This window comes from Martes martes (genome assembly GCF_963455335.1).
Source record: "Martes martes genome assembly, chromosome: 4".
NCBI lineage: Eukaryota > Metazoa > Chordata > Mammalia > Carnivora > Mustelidae > Martes > Martes martes.
In genome coordinates, this window is record NC_137891.1 from 38,383,822 (window position 1) to 38,402,090 (window position 18,269).

The following is an 18,269-nucleotide window of genomic DNA, read 5'->3' on the forward strand; positions in this document are numbered from 1 at the left end:
AGCAGTGTTACCCCCACTCATTATGCCAACCAAAAACACCTGCAAAAACAGACTGCCACATCAAGATGTGCACCACTCCCACCGAATGCCACTGAATTAACTACCACCCATTCACTTACCTCCTTCTCAATGCAGCGCTTCATTCAAAACTAAAAGGAACCAGTGTTGTGTAGTATTTAAGAACCGTTCCTTTGGAATTAGAAAAATCTGGATCAAATATGTTCCTTAACACTTTTTAATTACCTAATCTTAGGAAAGTTACTTTCCCTCTTTGAACCTCAGTCCCCTTCTCTATAAATGGGAATCATCACAACGTTGCTGTACATAACACACTGAGCATGGCACTCTGCAAAAACTAAGGGCTTGATTTACGGTAGCTATTACTCTCAAACAGAGGAGAGAGAAAACTGAGCAGGCGAAGGGAGGCCAGACTGAAATTACAAAGATTATGTCATTTCACTTTCACCTAAATGAAAGACAACTATGTGTACACCCAAAACCATCTCTCAAATTTAAAAAATATATAGGAAGCAAATGAAGTTCTGCAGAGCCAATCAGCTAGTGAATGACATGGGTTGGATCAGTCCGCATTAAGAACCATTCAGAATGATTTCACAAAACAATTTCACTCACCCACTATTATCTGCTTGAATCAGAACTTACCCAGCAAGACAGAGCACACTGCCTGGGAAGTATGCTACTGATTCAATCTGGATTTGAATCTACTGAACACTAAAACATGCCAGGAGGAGGCTGGGACTCAGGGACTGGGGTAAGCCTTCATACCAGACTGAAAAACTAGCAGATTGAACTAGCGGTGGTCCTCAAACAGTTCTAACAGCAGAAGAGAATGACTATAGATTATATCCTTATGAGGTCTAAAGATGTTGCTTAAAAATAGCTTCCAGAAGGAATTTTAACTCCTACCTGGACAATCCAGTGAGTTTTACATCTATTCCTAATATTCAGTTTGTGTGTTTCCACAGTTACTCCTTTAGCGTTAATGAGCACTAAGTATATGCCAGTGTTTACAAATGTGTTTTCCAAAAAATCTCAAATAAATTGGATATATCATGTTTTCTCACACCGCTTACTATCACCTGGTTGACCAGATATACCCCTTTATAATGGGCTCCAGTTTGACCACCTGAGCATTAACCAGATGATCTCTGGTTTCTCCTAGACCTAAAAAGCTGGTGATTTGGACTGATACAAAATCTGCCTTAAAAATACAGGTATCTGGGGCACCTGGGTGGCTCAAGGGGTTAAAGCCTCCGCCTTCGGCTCAGGTCATGATTCCAGGGTCCTGGGATCAAGTCCTGCATCAGGCTCTCTGCTCAGCAGGGAGCCTGCTTCCTCTGCTCTCTCTGCTGCGGGCTTCTCTGCCTACTTGTGATCTCCATCTGTCAAATAAATAAATAAATAAAATCTTAAAAAAAAAAAAAAAAAAAGAATACAGGTATCTTGGGGTGCCGGGGCAGCTCAGTGGGTTGCCAGGATCCTTGGGGTGCCAGGATCTTAGGGTCCTGGCATTAAACCCCACATCGGGTTCCCTGCCTGCCTCCCCCTCTCTGTCTGTCTGCCTCTCTGCCTACTTGTGATCTCCCTGTCAAATAAATAAATAAAATCTTAAAAAAAAAAAAAAGCATATGGGTATCTTGGGGCACCTGGGTGGCCCAGTTGGTTAAGTGTCCAATTCTTGGTTTCAGCTCAGGTCATGATCTCAGGATTGTGGGATCAAGCCCCCATCTGGCTCCATACTCAGTGTGGAGTCTGTTTGTTCCTCTCCCTCTGCTCCCCACCCCCACTTACACACACGCTCTCCCTCAAATAAATAAATAAATATCTTATTAAAAAAAAAAAAAGAATACAGGGGTACCTGGGTGGCTCAGTGGGTTAAGCCTCTGCCTTCGGCTCAAGTCATGATCTCAGGGTCCTGGGATCGAGCCCCACATCGGGCTCTCCACTCAGCAGGGAGCCTGCTTCCCTCTCTTTCTGCCTGCCTCTCTGCCTACTTGTGATCTCTCTCTGTCAAATAAATAAAATCTTAAGCACTGAGGTAGTACCATCATCATGCAATGGAAAGAGCACAGGGTTTAAAAAAACAAAAAAAAGAATAAGGTATCTTGTTTCACAAGCAATATTTTACACAAGCTAAATTCTTTGTCATGCCCCAAGAGAGCTTCTTATTTAAAGAATCGTATGGTGAATTATATTGTATTTAAAAGCACCTCCTAATTGTCCAGTTTAATCAAATTTAACAACCTTTTGGTATCTATCCTGTGCTTATTAGTTTCAGGCTGTGTGTATACAAAAGTAGCATAAGGTTGTGGCTTCTTTCCTTACAGAATTTGGTTGTCTTAAACAGCTAACATTTATGGAGAAGTGTGTGTGTTAAGCACTATTCTACATGCCTTACTCATTCAGTTCTCAAGACTCCATAAGGGAAATACTAGCACTACCTGTATTTCATAAATGAAGAAACTGAAGCACAGAGAGGTAACATAACCTCACCAAGGCTAATAAGATTATAAGTGTACCAGAAGTCAAACCAGGCAGTCTGGCTCTAGTTACTATTTTTAAAACCCAAAACAATTAGAAAAAAAAGACGACACACATTAAAAGACCAAATTTTGCAGTATGGTACAACAGGTAACTGAATAAGAAGGGAAAATGTGGATCCACAGGAAAAGTCAATGAGAAAATAGGATTTTAGTGGGTTGGAATTTGGATAGGGAAGAAAGAATATTCAGGAATCTTCTGATTCCTTGTGTGATTTCAGGAGCGAGGGCTCTGGATGTCTTGAGTAGGATGAGACAGTAGGAGGGGTAATACTGAGCAGGCCAGGGAAACCATACTGGAAGTTCTATTTTATTCCGTGCTTGAAGCCCCAAACCAATGAAAAAGCTCTGAAGGCTCTTGAGCAGGAAGTAAGAAAACCAAACCTTTGCAGTATGTAGGACAAATGAGAAGGAATAACAAGGACTTTTTTAACATTACGTTTAGAAGCTGGGCAGGACAGGAATCTTACCTGTCTTTTCCACTGTCGTCCCTCCAGCTCCTAGCAATGTGCCTTGCACAAAGCAGGGCTCAATATGTATGTGTTGAATGTAAACCTGCACGCATAAATGGAGTGAAGCGTGCTTATGATGCATTTATTAACAGAATAAGAAATACCTGGCCAAGTACCACGCCTTCTGACACGGCATGACTATCTGCCAAGAGACCAGCCTATCTTCCTTTTTGAAATCAGACCCCAGTCACTCGGGCTCCGTTCAGATCTAAGGAGAATGCGTAGAGCCCTTGCAAAGCTGGAGGAGAACCCAGGAATGGGAACATGGGAGGGGCGGGCGGTGGACGACGCCCAGATCTCAGCGCGGTCCCCTTAATGACTCAACTCATTCCTTCAGAGTGCCTGGCAGGACGGGGGCGCAAGCCCATTCCAATGGCGGCGTCCGCCCGGCGGGACAATACGGGGAAATGACAAACGCAGGGGGCTTGAGCTCAGGGGCCGAAGGAGGCGCGGGGCGGCAAGCCGGGCCCAGGCGCAGGCTGCCAGGGAAGAAGAGCAGGTCAGGGGGGTTTGAGCGAAGACTGGGAGGAGAGCTGGGCCGGTGCGCGGGCGCGGGGCGGGGGCCATCGCACTCTCCCCCAAACTCGCGGACCCTGAGGCACACCAGCCCCGCACGACCTACCTGCCAGAGGCTTTGAGGGAGGAATCCAGGGCTCCCCGGGTCAGAATGACAAGGCTCTGCGACAGTCCCGTCCGTGGAGACGTGTGCGGCGAGCAATCTGCATAGCGCATGCGCCAGTGCGCTCGCGGCCTCCACGTGGCCGGGGACCTGGCTGAGACTACAACTCCCAGAATGCCGAGCGAACCTGCTCCGGGAGAAGTTACTGCGGGGACTGGACCCTGGACTAGTTAGTCCTGGTGAGTCGCTACTAGAAGCGGTGTACGGGTTTGTTCTCTTGGAGGGACAGCAAGCTAGCTAAAAGGGTTAGCCATGGCGTCTCTGATAAGAAAGGTGATCAGCACTGCGAAAGCCCCAGGGGCCATTGGTCCCTACAGGTAACAAGACGTGTGGGAGCGCGGATGCACTCTGGGCCTGTGGGGTCGGGGGTCCGGAGCGGCGGCCACTCCGGGCCAGAGCTGGCGCCGGCCTCGGGCTTCAACCGGTCTAACCTGCTCGAACTCGCTGAATCCGGGAAACAACTCTGGAAAGAGGCAGAGCACCCGGAGATCCACAGAGCGGGAGCCTGTGCGCCCAGGGACTCTGTCCCGGACCTGGAGGGCCAGAGCGCTTCGCCGGCCATAAGCGGTCAGGTTTTGAATTTTTTTTTTTTTTCCGGTAACCATTTTATCGAGATATAATTCACATACCCATAAAATTCACCCCTTTAAAGGGTACAGTTCAGTGATTTTTTAAAATTATACTGACAAAATAGTGCAGCCATCACCACTATATAATCTCCGAATATTTTAATCGCCTCCAAAAAAAACAAACAAAAAAGCCCATAGCCATTAGCAGTCACTCCCCAGTCTTTTCCCCTAACCCCTGGCAACCGCTAATCTATTTTCAGTTTCTGTGGATTTGCCTGTTCTGGACTTCTTGGGTAAATGACTACAACATGTGGGCTTTATGACTGACAGCTTCCACTTTAGCATAATATTTGGTCTAACCCTCTCTTAATTAAAAGGAGTAAATTCCATGAGCAGATATGGGTGTCCATCTGGAGAGAGCGGAATTCTTTTCACAGAAATGCTTAGCAAATATATGCTCATCTACCGAAGGCACTTTTTTTTACGACCCATACCGAAATGCATTGAGATGTTTATGAATTCATTGCCCATGCTCATCTCCCACTAATAAAGTCAAATACAAATCACAACAAAAATTGCTAAGATTGCCTTGACATGCTCTAGCTGTACTGTATATACTGTATACTGGCCAGAAACTCTACCCTGTGTACATGCATTTCCACTTGTCAGAAGTGCTGCAAATATAAAAAGGTTAATTTCTTTTTTTAAAAAATTCTTTTTTTCCTTAAAACGTCTCAGCTTTAAAACAATTAGATCCTATCCTCTGCCTTCTTGAAGACCTTTTTCCCTTAATATAACTTTTGTTATTTTAAATTCCTCGCTAAAGTATACCGTGTAAACCTTTTCTCATTTTTCCTTTTTAAAATATAGTGTGTGTTCATTATTAAAAAAAACCACAGATGGAAAACTTCTACAGCTGAAACACTTCAGCTATGACAGGCATATATTGAGCACCTACTATAGGCCAGGCACTGCAGAAGCTACAAAAAAAATGTGTAAGAATTAAAGCAGTGTGAAAGATACTCAGGCATGTGGGGAAAGAAAAAGAAACATTTTCATTTGGTGCATGCAGCATGACAGTTAACCACCTTCTTCTCTGAGTCCCATCTTCATTTTGCAAAAAGAAAACTCAACCTGAAAGTGAACTTGTCCAAGGTCAGATAGTTCATAAGTGGCAGAGCTTGATTTGAACAAGCCCCAGCTCCCTCTTCTGTACCACATGGCTGTGAGAAATGACACTTAGAGGTGCAGAACAATAATTATTATAGCAGGGTTAGAAACAAAATGCAATGGGAGTAAAGGGTTGGGGGGGTGAGGGGTGGGAAAAGAGAAGAAAGAAATTAATGGAACTTGGGCAGAGGAAGAAAAAGATCTAGGGGGGCTCCTGCAAGAGGTAGTCCTTGAGCTGGGTTTTGAAGGTTCTGTTTGCCATCTGTATAGTACTGTTGTAAATGATTTTTAAATCACTTTGTTAAGGAACTAAGCGGGAAGTCAGAGGGAAGGACATGAGGATACATGGGATAAAGACATTATGGAGGAAATTTTAGTAATCCAACTACGACTTCTCTTTTTTTTCTTTTCCATTTGCCAAATCTGTGTACTACCTGTATCATAATTTACTTAACATTTTTATTTAAGCAGGCTCACTTTAACAAAGTTAAAAAGGAAATTTTACAGTCGTACTCTAAATAGAAGACAACCCAGTGGAAGGTAACAGTAAAAAAAAATAAGCTCAATTAAATAAAAAGCATAATTAAATCCTAGGTAGCTGCTGCAGTTGGCTCAGAACCCAAGGCCAGCTCTCTTTGTTAAAAGTGATGCATTTCTTTGTTTTCTAAAATTGATCTCTTTTCTCCTTGATGTAATCAGAGGATTGATGTCGTAATTGCTAACATTTATTGATGCTCACTGAACACAAGGCACTGTTCTAGGTGCTTTAATGCTTTATGTGCACAGTTATTGTGACAGTACTTATTTTTCAGATGAAGAAACTGATAGACACATGGTTAAATAAGTTGCGCAAGGTCAACCACCAAGATGGGATGTGACAGAATTTGAACTTAGGCAGAGCTCTAGAGCTCAATCTTCATCAGTTAGTTTGCTGTCTCCTGCCACGAAGGAACTCAAAGAGAATTTAAAAAGGAATCCTTCCCTTACTGTGATTCAGTTTGCATGTGACGTGTACTTTGGGAAACCCTGGTTCGGAGTTGGACTTTGACTCTGAATTGTTGTTTTGTCTCCTGCTAAAAATTAGCTTTTAGCAAAGTCTGGATTGTGATCGTTCCCAACTCTAACCTGGAGAGTAGAAACTTTATTTTGTAGGCACTGAGGAGCCTTCAAATGTTTTTGAAGAGGAAGTGACATGATCAGTTTTCTTTTAAGAGTACTCTAATAATTATTTAGGAAGAACATTAAGACTAGTTCAGGGGGGTATTAAATAAAAGTAAAAAATCAGTAATCTTTTTCCTGCTCTGCCCTGGTCCTTCTTCCTCCATTACCCACTGGTTTTACTTCAGAGCAAAAGCAACCCTTACCAGAAACAAACATGAAGTGATTATAGGGCCTGGAGCATAGACCTTCCTCAAGTGTTCTTTGTTCAAGAAAGCAAGCATAACAGCAATATTCCTGATTGACCTGACGTCAGCTAACTTTATAAAGCTGCAAGGGGGAAAAAAAGGGAATCAAATGAATATACCAATGTGATTAAAGACAAAACATCAACCAGCTTCACTATGGGGGGACTTCCGAGGACCTTGTCCTCTTGTACTTTTTCCCTATCCAGAGATCATATAAGGCCACTAAAAATGGTGCTAATATTCAATATTTTATCTTGAAGAAAACCACACTCCAACTAACTAGTCATATCCTGATAAAGTTAATTGGACATATTTGAAGAACCATTTGGAAACCAATTTTTGTGCATGTAGATGGTAGTGAGCAGAGTTTGAAAATTCTGGTCTTCAGGAAGGATTCAAATGTGTTGAACCTCCAGTCCCTGGCCTTGTGACAGACAGGGTGTTGTCACCAATTAGCTAATCAGCTCAGCACATTTCACTTTTCAAATCAGGACGGAACCTTGAGAGATTTCAACATCACATTGCCTTGCTTTCCATTTTGCCAACACACCACCCAAATAGTCGTGAAATTTGGAAGTGATAGTCCAGGCGGCATAGATTATAGTATGAGAATTATTACTAAGATGCTTTTGAAAGTGTTATTACCCTTTGACCTGGAAATGGAACAGTAGACTTTTAAATTTTTTGGAGTCTAATGACTTGTCTGTGGATAGTAGGATGCTGTGATCAGAGGGTCAGCTATTTAATTACCTTTGTGAACAATCTCTTTACTAATCTGTAAGAGATTAATTCACATAGGTCAGATAGTCTTAGATGTCTGTTAATTTTCTGAGAATAAATGAACTCCTTTTTACTATCACAAATTTTTTGACCAATGGTAATGTATATGGGCTTAATCTTATGTTTCATATATGGGGAGAGCTAGAGTTACTTTTGCAAAGAGCTGAGGGTAGCCTAGTTTTACACAGGACAGTTAATAAGAAACCTTGTTAGCTGATGATACTTTTCAACCTGAGAAAAGCTTACACATTAACAAATTCAGTAGTTACCTGTTTCTGGGCCAGGGTGAAAGCCAGATAGTTGAGAAGAATTTCCAGACTTTCTGAATCTTGTTACCAAGTTTAAATCTACCCTCTTCCATGCTTCAAAGCCCACACAATAAGCCAGTAGGTCCTGCTAAAAAGATTCTTTATTGACAGCCAAAGTCATTTAAGCTGGTAAGTCATTAGCAAAACATCAACAAGAAGGTATTGTGTGCCCACTATGTGCAAGGAGTCACCTCGTTCCTGCGCAGCTGGAGACAGTGGGACACAGCTCTTGTAGTCAGGGAGTTTACAGTCTGGCACACCCCAGAGATAAGATAACAGACTGAGCTATGCTGTGAGGCAGGATCCAGCACGTAGTATAGGAAAAGCTCCTCTGAGGTTTAGATGAAAAAAAGGCTTAGTTACCTGCCCAGGGAAAATGAATGTGTGATGGTTTTCACTGTAGTTTTGTTTACAATAGCAAAATACTGGAATCAGAAGTAACTAGTTAAAGTATGTCCATACAGTGAAATACTACACAACCGTTAAAAGAATAAGGATGTATTCTATATACAGTTATGGGAAGATCCTGATATACTGTTGAGGGAAAAAAGCAAAATGCAGAGAACTGTTTAATACACTACATGTTGTATTAAAAAAAGAGCTTGGTATACTACATGTACAAACAGGAAGAAGATAAATATATTCACTTTTATTCACATCTAAATGAAGAAACTTTGGCAGAATATGTCAAGAAGAGCACTGTTTATCTGTAGGGACTGGAAATGAAACAGGAGGAAGATAAGGAAAGAAGGGAGGAGATTTTTCACTGAGATTCTTTGAATAGTTTCTAGATTTTTTTACCATGTGAATGTTGTCTTCTTCAAAAAATTTTAAAACTTTAGAGGGGCCCCTGGCTGGCTCAGTTGATAAACTCTTGATCTCAGAGTTATAGGTGCAAGCCCCACATCGGGCACAGAGCTTACATACACCCATACATACAGAAATGCCATTGTTTAAATTATAAAGAAAAAAACATATGCTCAGGAAAATCAGGGGAAACATCATGAAATAAAAGAAAGCTTGGAGCATATTGGAAAACACCATAGGGACCTAGAAGATTAGAAATGAGGATGTAATATTAGAAATATGAAATTAGAAATGAGAAGATGCTGTTTCTAGATAAGCATGGAAATGGTACAACATATTTTACTTCTGAATTTAAACTGCTACTAAGGTTTCTTTATCAAATTTTAGAAATGGTGGCACTTAATGCCACTGAATTGTGTACCTAAAAATCATTAAAATGGTAAATACCTTTTACCACAGCTAAAAAGAGAGAGGGGATTTCTTTATCCAAAAAGTTTTAAAAAAATTAAAGTTGATTTGTTTGGTTCTTTTTCAGGTCTCAATGTGGCTTATTCCGTTTCTTGTTATTTTATCCTAATTCTGAAATTTAGTGTCCTCATTACACAAGTCATTTCCAAAAGCAAGCACTTGGCAGAAATGAAATGTGTACAGTTCCAGATGAATCTTGTCTGAGAATAATTACTTCTTTTCTTGGGTGCTCTTGGGATTGTGTTTTTGTTGTTATTTCACAGCTCTACTGAGGTATAAGTTACATTAAAATTCACCCTTTTTTTAAAATTCCCCCATTTTGGGGCACCTGGGTGGCTCAGTGGGTTGGGCCTCTGCCTTCACCTCAGGTCATGATCTCAGGGTTCTGGGATCGAGGCCCACATCGGGCTCTCTGCTTGGCGGGGGGCCTGCTTCCCCCTCTCTGTGCCTGCCTCTCTACCTGCTTGTGATCTCTCTCTCTGTCAAATAAATAAATAAAATCTTTAAAAAAAAAAAAAGTAAAATAAAATTCCCCCATTTTTAAGTGTAGAGTTCATGAGTTTTTGTAGGTGTCTAGACTCATGTACCTGACACCATAGGCAAGTTTCAGCTTATTTCCATCACCCCAAAAAAACTCCCTCATACTGTACATTTGTGGTCAATCCCCACTGACCCAGGAAGCCACTAATCTACTTTCTGCTGGGGCGCCTGGGTGGCTCAGTGGGTTAAGCCTCTGCCTTCGGCTCAGGTCATGGTCTCAGGGTCCTGGGATCAAGCCCCACATCAGGTTCTCTGCTCAGCAGAGAGCCTGCTTCCCCCTCTCTCTCTGCCTGCCTCTCCACTTACTTGTGATCTCTGTCTGTCAAATAAATAAAAAATATTTTAAAAAAAAGATGGATAAATACTTTCTGCTGCTGTTGTGTCTTTTCTGGAATTTCATGGAAGTGGAATCAAATATTATGTATCCTTTGGTTGGATCTCTCTGTGGATTTTTAAAAATTTTTTGTTTTTCTTTTTTGCTTTTGTGAATAATGCTGTTCTGAACATTCCATATAAGGTCTTTGGACATATATTTTCATTTATTTTGGATAGTTGCCTAGGAAAGAAATTGCTGGGTTGCATGTTAAGTATATGTTTAAGTTTTTAAGAAACTTGCCAAACTGTTTTCCAAAGTGTGTACTGTTTTGCATTCCCACCAGCAATGTATAGGGTTCTGGTTGCTTCCCATATTCACCAATACTTACTATTACCAGTGACCTCTACTTGTGAATAGTGGTATCTATTATGATTTTGTACTACATTTTTCTAATGAGTAATAATGTTGAACTCCCTAGCTCTTGTACTCCCTAGCTCTTCATGTGTCTTCTTTTATGAAATATCTTTTCAAATCACTTGCCCATTTTTTAATTGGGTTATCTTCTCTTACTGTATTATAAGAGTTCTTTATATATTCTGGATACAAGTTCTTTGTTGGATATATGTTTTGCAAATCTTTTCTCCCAATCTGTGACCTCTATTTTCACTTTCTTAAAGATCTCTTTCAAAAAGCAAGTCTTTTTAATTTTAATGAAGTCTAATTATTAATTATTTTATTTGACGTTTTGTGCTTTATGTGTATTAGCAAAGAAATCTTTGAGCATTGAATTTTGTATTTTTTATCTTATACATACACCCAGTCTCTCTATTGCAGTCAAGCCGTATTAGTCGACAGGACTATTTACATTTCGGGACAGCTAGGCATGGACCCTGCAAGTGGACAGCTCGTGCCAGGAGGGGTGGCAGAAGAAGCCAAACAAGTAAGTCATTTTTCACATTTGAAATTCTCTTCTTTACTGCTTTTTCATGTTAAGCATCCACTTGGCTGACCTTTTTTATAAAGATTATCAGATAAATGCCTTTAGAGTTACTTACTGATTGAAGACAGTTGTATGTAAGTAGAAAGTTCGAAATTTGAGGAATCATTTAACAAGCAAAAAAAGCAAAAGCAAAAAAAAAAGTCTACCATCTAAGGTGACTTCAAACCTTCAAACCTTCTAAGGTGACTTCCTTTTACAGTATATACATATTATCGAATCATATTATATACCTAAAACTGATACAATATTTTGTGTCCATTATCTCAGTAAAATTATGTAGCTCTCAATTAAAGTATTGAAATCAAATAGTATCTTGTCACTTCTACATGGATTGGGAATTTTTTTTTAAGATTTTATTTATGGGGTGCCTGGGTGGCTCAATCAGGTAAGCATCTACCTTCATCTGAGGTCATGATCCCAGGGTCCTGAAATTGAGCCCCGTGTTAGGCTCCCTGCTCAGTAGGGAGTCTGCCTCTGCCTCTCCCCCTGGTAATGGTCTCTCTCTCAAATAAATAAAATCTTTAAAAATAAATAAGTTTATTTGTCAGAGAGAGAAAGAAACAGCACAAGCAGGGGGAGCGGCAGGCAGAGGGAAAAGCAGGCTCCTCGCCGAGCAAGGAGCCCAGTGCAGGGCTCAATCCCAGGAATCATGACCTGAGCCAAAGGCAGATGCTTAACAACTGAGAGCTACCCAGGCGTCCCCGAATTGGGAAATTTCTTATCAGGGCCACTGACCTGCAAGAAAAACACCACAAAAGTAAAAAGTTAACGTTTGTTAGTAAGAACTATCAAAGATGATGTGTAATGTGTTTTTCTAAATAAGAGTGGGGAGTACAATTCTAATCCAATAAATAGAATTAAATTATAATTTTATGCATTCACTGAGTCATTTGTATTATCCAAAGACACAAAACAACCCAAATGTCTGTCCATAAGAACTAGTGAAATAAATCATGCTGGAGCCATACAATTGAATTAATGCAGAAAAGTCCCCCAAGGTAAATTGTTACGTGATAAAATAAAACCAAGATGTGAAACAGCTTGCACAGTGTGATACCATCTGCATGTGTGTGCACATTCCCATTCATGCTGGTATAAGCACTGACTGTCTCCACAATGATACACAAGAAACCAGAAGCAGTGGTTCCCTCTGAAGGAAGCTGGGGAGGAGGGCAGTCAGGGTGAGAAACATCCTCTCAATGAATATGCTTTTTTATGGCTTTTGAATTTTTTGCCATATCCGTATGTTACCTATTTAGAAGATGGATTTAAAAAATATATATATCAGATATTATAATGTGACCCGTAAAGTGGAGGGGAACAATGAATTGAAAAAAAAATACATTAAGGAAAGAGTGAAAAACAGATGTTTTTCCAAAGTCCAGAGTGTCACATATACTTAGTTTACTGATATTTTTTGAGAAAAAGATAAAAGTACTCTTTAAAGTGAATTTTTGCTTTAAAAGAAAATATGTTTTAATGAATCTTGGAACACTGAAAAAATAAAATTAAATTAAAAATAAATAAATAAAAGAAAGTATGTTTTAATGCTCCCAGCTCATACTTATCCTCCAATTGATGATTAGGAACTCCAGGAGCTTTCTCTGTTTCAGCTGAGTGGACATCGGCTGAGAACTTCACACGCTCCAGCACTGAAGAAGAAACTTCAGTCTAGTCTTTTTACTCACAAAAGGAGGCAGAGTCTCCCTGTATTTCAGAAAGATCCATTTCTGTTAAGCAAAAGGCAAGAAGCAATTTGCTTGTGTAAAGGTGGCCTAGAAAGAGTAGAATTTCCTAGAAAGGGAGAATTTTTCTGCAGCGTAAGCTATTTGAGGGGTTATTAGCAAAAAATGATTAATTGCATTGAATTGAAGCTTTACTATAACATTAGTGCCTTTGGCCTTTCTTGCCTTGCTTCCTAGGCTCTTAAAAACATGGGCGAAATTCTGAAAGCCGCAGGCTGTGACTTCACTAACGGTGAGCAACTTGATATTCCTTCAGATTACTGTTTGCTGTTTCTGCGGGCTTTTTGAAGAACACAGAGCACCCAGTAATACATCATGCCACATCTTCCTTGCTTTTGAAAGTTGTTTTAATTTCGGGCCCATTTTAATCAAGACAATCAGAGCTCTATGTTTCTCTAAGTAATATTTTGGATGAGTCCAAACAGCCAAACCTACTAACAGTGTATCTATCTTCTAGTGGTAAAAACAACTGTTTTGCTGGCTGACATGAATGACTTCAACACTGTCAATGAAGTCTACAAACAGTGTAAGTAATCTGGCTTTACTACTGTTTTACATTTTAACAAGAAATGAATCTATTAACCTTATTGAGTGTCTGTTATGCATCGAGAGTGATAGGAGATGCTAAAGAAATGGTCATAGATTCTGTCCCAAAAGAACAATCAGATTGAGAACATGCAGTGAGGCCCCACGTAAGACATTTCTATGGCACTCCCTAGGAGAATATACTACAACTCTACGAATTCATTTTCCCAAAGCTTAATATTGTTACATGCTTCTCAGGTTTTTTAAGCCCTCCTAATGATTTTTTTAACACAGAGATTATATTTTTTACTGCTGTGATAAGGCCTCACCACCATCTCTGTTCAGGCTCTCAGAATCATTAGCTAGTTCATTAACATTTTTTATGCTTTGGTTTCCTCACATGCAAAATGGGGAAAAAGCTTTAGTTGTTGGGATGCTTAAATAAGAGTTCATACAGCAATAAGTATTGTTTTAGAATCTTTTTTTTTTTTAAAGATTGTATTTATTCATTTGACAGAGATCACAAGTAGGCAGAGAGAAAGAGAGGGAAGCAGGCTCCCCGCCGAGCAGAAAGCCCTAGGCGGGGCTCGATCCCAGGATCCTAAGATCACGACCTGAGCCGAAGGCAGCGGCTTAACCCACTGAGCCACCCAGGTGCCCCAATAAGTATTGTTTTAAACATAAGATCCTGTTCGTATCAAACACGATCAAAGTCTCAAAGGATGTACTTTCTTTTTTTTCCAGAAAGCGAAGGCATATTTTAAAAAGTATTCAATATCATAGAAATCCTAGGGCAAAATATTTTATCAAACAGATATGAAAGTGAGCTTTTCTTAGTGTTGCTTATATCTAAGAATGGACAGATCTATGAAGCACTTACCAGAGTCTTAATTGTGTAGTCACAGTACAGTGTCCGAAAACTAAAATGAAATTCTTTTACATCTAGATTTCAAGGGTAGTTTTCCTGCAAGAGCTGCTTACCAGGTTGCTGCTTTGCCCAAAGTAAGTACACCTTAAACTGACTAATGTACATGGTTGTAAATTTCTATGTTGTTTTCTGAGTATAACAAACTAAGTACTTTGGCAGGAAATTTTTTAAAGAAAAAAAAAAAGGAATAATCTCTGATTTCCAGGATTTTAAAGACTAAAAGGAAATACCCAATATTATATGCTGGGCGGTGGGGGGGGTGTTAAGAAACTTGAGAAATTTTTTTTTTTAAAGATTTTATTTATTTATTTGACAGAGAGAGATCACAAGTACACAGAGAGGCAGGCAGAGAGAGAGAGAGGGAAGCAGGCTCCCTGCTGAGCAGAGAGCCCGATGTGGGACTCGATCCCAGGACCCTGAGATCATGACCTGAGCCGAAGGCAGCGGCTTAACCCACTGAGCCACCCAGGTGCCCACTTGAGAAATTCTTAAAATTTGTCTTAAAAATTAAGAAAATGAGAACTCAGGGTCACACATGAACATGAACACAACAGAATCAGAGGGACTTGAATTGTAAGAAAAAGTAAAATAGCAGCTGTATTGTTTTCACATACTTAAGAGACTATACCCTGAGCCAGGGTAGTGAGCTCTGCAATAAAAAATTTCCCTTGAGGGGAGCCCGAGTAGCTCAGTGGGTTAAGCCTCTGCCTTCAGCTTAGGTCATGATCTCAAGATCCTGGGATCGAGTCCCGCATCGGGCTCTCTGCTTAACAGGGAGCCTGCATCCCCCTCTCTCTCTGCCAGCCTCTCTGCCTACGTGTGATCTCGCTCTCTCTGTCAAATAAATAAATAAAATCTTTTTTTTTTTAAATTCACTTGTATAACGAAACATCCAGACTTCCATTCAAAAAATAATCTCAAAATCCATGGCCCACATATTTTCTCACCATTGTTACCGTGATATTCGAATGTAATGAGAAGCTCCTAGCAGCACAATATTCCTGCCTACAAAAAAAGCAGCCTACTGACTGCCCTGTAAAGAAAATTTATCTCCTGCGAGTGGTATGTTTGTTGTTTTAATCGGTTGTTACTTGGAGTGGTCAGTATTCTCAAACTAAGGTCTTGGGTGTAGTAGAAGGAGCTCTGAACTTGGAATCGCAAGACATGGGTTTGAACCTCTGCCATTTAGCATGGTGTCCTGGGACAGGTTAAAACCCCCTCTCCAAGCTTCCACATATCGTTCTCTGGATGGAAGGGAGAACACTGTCTAACGGAGCTGCCCTGAGCATCCTGTGAGCTAATGCGCATGAGCACATCTGGCATGGGAGCCTGGCCTGTCCCTGCTGCTCCGTGAATGCTTCCCTATCCTTCCCTTCTTTGGAAAATGTAACGTTAATAATGCTGTATCACTATCAGTTGTATATGTTTTTAGTAGGTATTCTAGAGCTCTCTTCATTTGTAAAAAATTACCTACCCGTTGCTTCATGATTTTCCTTGCAGGGAGGCCGTGTGGAGATTGAGGCAGTGGCTGTCCAAGGACCTCTGACAACAGCATCGCTCTAAGTGGGTCCAGCGTTATTTAGTCTGGAATTTTAACAATGTTTTCAGATTAACATCTTAATTTTTACAGTTGACGTTGGAAAGCGTATGACTGATTTAAAACATTTGAGGCCATTATGGAAATACCATAGAATAAGGGGAATTAAGCCTGAACTGGGGATCAGATGACAACTGCAGTTACTGGTGTCATAAATCACACGCACACTCATGCTCCTGGATGTGGGGAAAGAGACGCTCATTACATCTTTACACAAATAAATGAAAGGAAAGGGAAATAAATCGTTGGAAAGAGGGGTTACTATTCTTGATAATTAAGAGCACACGCAATTCAGTTAAATCCTGTTAATTGAATGACGTGAAATACTTAGTTCTCACGTGAGCTATGTAATTCTGCTTTACTCGAGTAAAATTAAAGTACTAAAATTTGAATGGTAGAAGTGAAGGAGAAGAAAGTGGACCACAATTTTAATAGATAATATTTTTCTAATGGAAATAAAACAGACATGCATATTTTCCTTGGTGTGATTTTGTTCGCTTATTTTTTAACAGTTTAATTTGTACAGTAAAGCACATTACCTAATGCGGGGGGGGGGGGACCATGAAGTTAAAACCCCAACTATTTTTTCTCAAAACTTAATTCTGACTTTGTACATTTCTACACTGTTGTAATCAGGCTATGTATAATCATTTTGTGTTTGCTCCTTTAAAGTCTTTTAATTTAGAAGACTGCTAACATGAATACCTCCTTGCTGTAGGATAAATTCCAACACAGAAGTATATAGATTAAAAAGGTAGAAATAGGGGCGCCTGCGTGGCTCAGTCGTTAAGCAGCTGCCTTCAGCTCGGGTCATGATCCTGGGGTCCTGGGATCGAGCCCCGCATCGGGCTCCTTGCTCAGTGGGAAGCCTGCTTCTCCCTCTCCCACTCCCCCTGCTTATATTCCCTCTCTTGCTGTGTCTATGTCAAATAAACAAGTAAAATCTTTAAAGAAATAAAATAAGGGCGCCTGGGTGGCTCAGTGGTTTAAAAGCCTCTGCCTTCGGCTCAGGTCATGATCCCAGGGTCCTGGGATCCAGCCCCGCATCGGGCTCTCTGCTCAGCAGGGAGCCTGCTTCCTCCTCTCTCTGCCTGCCTCTCTTCCTACTTGTGATCTCCGCCTGACAAATAAATAAAATCTTTAAAAAAAAACATGTCATGTTAATTCAGAAAGCTTAGTCAACCAAAAGATGATACTAGAGGCAGTTAAGGCAACAGTTTTTAGAGCACAGACTTTGGAGTAATTCCAGTGGGGTTCGAGGCCCACATCTATCACTTACTAGCTCTATGACCTTCAGCTAGGTATTTAAGCTCCTTAATTAAGCCTCAGTTTCCTGAGAGATAATTGCACCTCCTCAAAGGGATATCATAACAATGAAATAAAATAATGTATATAAAAATGACTTCGCAGAGGTTAGCATACAGGAAAGGCTCAAAAAGAGCTACCTAATTCAGCAGTACTGGGGAATTATGGATCGTAGGGAATAATGTGCTAGGTGGGAAATTTTCTGCTGCTTGGATAACTGAACTTACTAACAAAGACTGAGTATGACAACTCTTAATTAGGCAAAGTTGGGGATTATGGGAGTGTGAGCTGATAAAACAAAATTAGGCACTGGACGTTCTCTTGGACATTTTTACATGAAGTCGTATAGTCTAGTGCTTCAGGGTATGGACTCTTGAGCCAGACTACCTGAGTTCAAATCTTCTTCCACCATTCCTAAGCTTTATAACTTTAGGCAAGTTATTTTAAGTTCTCTGTTTTGTTTATTATGTAACATGTCTGTTTCATCTGTAAAATGGGGATAATAGCAGTACCTACTTTATAAAGTTGTAAGGGTTGAACTGATGTGTACAAAGCACTTGGAATCACACCTGGCCTGCAGCTGTGATGGTGAGGATCATCACAGGAGCCTTTGCCATTATTCGACAACAAGAAATGAGCTGCCAGGCCACAAAAAGACATGAACTGTGACTGCACGTTGCTAAGTGAAAGAAGCCAGTGTGAAGAGGCTCCATACAGCATGGTCCCAACTCCAACATTCTAGAAAAGGCACAACTGTGGAGACGGTCAAAGATGAGTGATTGTCACCAGTTTGGGGAGTGGTAGAGGAGGTAGGGGAGGGATAAAGAGGTGAAGCACGGGAGCTTTTTAGAGCGGTGAAATTCATCTGTAGGGTACGGGCTTGGCAGATGCATGCATTATGCATTTGTCACAAAGCACAGAATGCAACACAAACAGTAAACCCCACTGTCAACTCAACTCGAGATTTCAGTTAACAGTGTGTATCAGTGTTGGTTCATCAGTTGTAACAAATGGACCACACTCATGAAAATGTTAATAATCACGAGGACTGTG

General features: G+C 40.6%; 1 protein-coding gene across 1 annotated transcript; it reads left to right on the plus strand.

Annotated features, from left to right (window-relative positions):
• The first annotated feature begins 3,895 nt into the window (after positions 1-3,895).
• On the plus strand, positions 3,896-16,389 carry RIDA (reactive intermediate imine deaminase A). Its single transcript, XM_080800446.1, has 6 exons — positions 3,896-4,069; positions 10,951-11,056; positions 13,039-13,093; positions 13,319-13,387; positions 14,333-14,388; positions 15,815-16,389. Exons 1-6 carry the CDS (start codon positions 4,005-4,007, stop codon positions 15,875-15,877), a joined length of 414 nt encoding a protein of 137 aa, XP_080656572.1. The 5' UTR covers positions 3,896-4,004; the 3' UTR covers positions 15,878-16,389.
• Positions 16,390-18,269: the final 1,880 nt, after the last annotated feature.

Bases quoted from the DNA above. Each gene is read 5' to 3' on its own strand.
- RIDA (XM_080800446.1), top strand. From the start codon at position 4,005: ATGGCGTCTCTGATAAGAAAGGTGATCAGCACTGCGAAAGCCCCAGGG. The intron at 4,070-10,950 runs GTAACAAGACGT...TCTCTATTGCAG, and splicing joins GGGGCCATTGGTCCCTACAG to TCAAGCCGTATTAGTCGACA. The intron at 11,057-13,038 runs GTAAGTCATTTT...CTTGCTTCCTAG, and splicing joins TGGCAGAAGAAGCCAAACAA to GCTCTTAAAAACATGGGCGA.